This window comes from Asparagus officinalis, chromosome 4, assembly GCF_001876935.1.
Source record: "Asparagus officinalis chromosome 4, Aspof.V1, whole genome shotgun sequence".
Classification (NCBI taxonomy): domain Eukaryota; kingdom Viridiplantae; phylum Streptophyta; class Magnoliopsida; order Asparagales; family Asparagaceae; genus Asparagus; species Asparagus officinalis.
In genome coordinates this window covers 5,477,330-5,479,568 of record NC_033797.1, presented here as the reverse complement: position 1 = coordinate 5,479,568, position 2,239 = coordinate 5,477,330, and the positions used below count along the sequence as shown (strand labels likewise).

The 2,239-nt window shown below is 39.6% G+C and overlaps 1 protein-coding gene across 1 annotated transcript; it reads right to left on the bottom strand.

Moving 5' to 3' along the window:
• Positions 1–1,698, bottom strand: LOC109839711 (transcription factor MYB24-like). The gene is made up of 3 exons (XM_020408223.1): positions 1,403–1,698; positions 1,180–1,309; positions 1–677 (listed from the first exon to the last, which is right to left on the bottom strand). The coding sequence occupies exons 1-3, from the start codon at positions 1,548–1,550 to the stop codon at positions 227–229; spliced, it is 729 nt and encodes a 242-aa protein (XP_020263812.1). The 5' UTR covers positions 1,551–1,698; the 3' UTR covers positions 1–226.

Here is a 2,239-nt window from a genome sequence, read left to right as displayed (position 1 = left end):
TTAATTGAAATTACACTATAATTAACAAGGTTACTGATTAATCTTTAATTCTTCCATCCTTATGCCCTCCAAATTAGACGTACGCAATAACATGCTCAAAGACAGCATGCTGCCATGATGACTAATTAGTAACTAATTAATCACACTTCTATACGATCATGATCATGATCATGATGATAATGACATCTTTTTTTTTTCTTATTCACCATCATCACCACCATCATCATCAACCCCCGAAGGAAAAACCTCCAATATCTTCACCAGCAGCATCGCGCGCATCGTTGACGTCGTCTAGGTTCCAAAGGTTCCCCCAAGCCATCTCAGGTCCGTCCTCGGGCGATCCCTCTTCGCTCGTCGAGCCGACATTAAGATGCTCTCCGATATTCTGAAACATGTTATACGGCGCTGGAAACATGTACGCCGCCATCTCTTGAATTTCTTGCGCCATTGCCGCCGTGTGCTGGAGCTGAAGCTGTTGCTGTGGCTGTTGCGGCTGGAGATCTTGGTGCTGCAAATGTTGGTTTTGTTGCTCCTGCTGATGTCTGATGAAACGCGAGCGCGCGCGCGTTTTATCGCTGTTCCTGCAGGTGGGCTTGCCCTTCTTGAAGTGTGTCCTCCAGTAGTTCTTGATTTCGTTATCTGTTCTTCCCGGGAGGCTTCTCGCAATTGTCGACCATCTGTAGACGACATGTTAATTAATTAAAATTCACTTAATTAATTAAACCTTTTCAATGGATAGTTAATGTACGTTGAGGAAATTAATCAAGTAGATAATCGTGCGTACCATAATTTTTCAATGGATATAGTTTCTTGGTTATCTTCATCATAGTCAGTAATAAAGGTGTACGTTGTTAACATTTTTCACAAAAAAACAAAACTAATTAATTTGTTGAACTAAATTAAAGATACATACAAGCACTTGGATGGTGCGCACTTGTACATATTTTATTATGTTTTGAATTGAGTCATAACAATCGTATGTTGATATGTGGATAATAATAATGGTCACTCCAGCTAATGGTTCACCGAAAATATAATATGCTATATATGAAAAAACAATAATAATATTATTTCATGTTAATCAATGAAAGAGATGGCCATTGGCCATGACATAAAACTTGGATATATATAAATATATAAATGGGAAAAAGGATCTCAACAAGCTAGAGCTAGCCTCACCTATTGCCCCATCTAGCATGCAGCTCTAAAATGATGGTTTCCTCATGAGGAGTAATCTTGCCCCTCTTGAGGTCAGGCCTCAAGTAGTTCACCCACCTCAGCCTGCAACTCTTCCCACTCCTCTTCAATCCTGCACACCCCGGCCCCAAAGAACAAATAACAACATCAAAACCATTAACGACTCTAATTACACTGTTAATAAATCAAAGTAGTAATTAATTACCGGTGAGCCTTGAGACAGAGTTCCATCTCCCTTCGCCGTGGAGGTTGACATGCTCGACGAGGAGCTTATCCTCCTGAGGAGTCCACGGCCCTTTCCTCCACCCGTCATCAAACCTTGAGCTCCATCCAAATTGCACGGCCGACTCCATTACTGTCGACGCTGATCGATTGATTTCCCCCAAAAACAAAAAAAATGTTGCAGTAAGAGAGGCAACTATTTAGAATTTAGGAGGAGCTTGAGTTCGATGGTTTTGTCTATTAGCTCCTCTCTCTAGCTAGTTACTAGTGAGCTGTTTTTTTTTTGTCACCCTGTGTATGAGACAATTGAGGTGAAGTGTGGCTTCTTATTTATACCGTTGATCTATATATATATGATCTCGCATACTATACATGTCTCTATCATAAGCACCTCACTCCCACTAAACCTCTAGCATCATTAGCTCATAATATTTTCTGTTTTGCCATCACCTTTCTATTTTATATATATGGTGTACTCAATTTGTTTACATAAACGACAAAGGTCATAACCCCATATGTATAGTACGTGACATGTGTATAGTATTGTGTAATTATACATACGTACGTACACATACGTCTACGTTCGTGCATAGCACGCGTCACGTGTACGCGTTAATTAATTAGCCTTTGGTCCACTCCACGTGTCCGTGCATATATACACACAAGAATACATTTACATGACTACTCTTACAACCTAGGCACAAGATGTATACATATAAGAATCAAATCATCACACAATGTGTTTAATTTTGCCTTGTGTTAGCTAGATGACATACAAGTCCGAGATTTTTTTTCCAATCTTTTGATCTCATTATTAAAT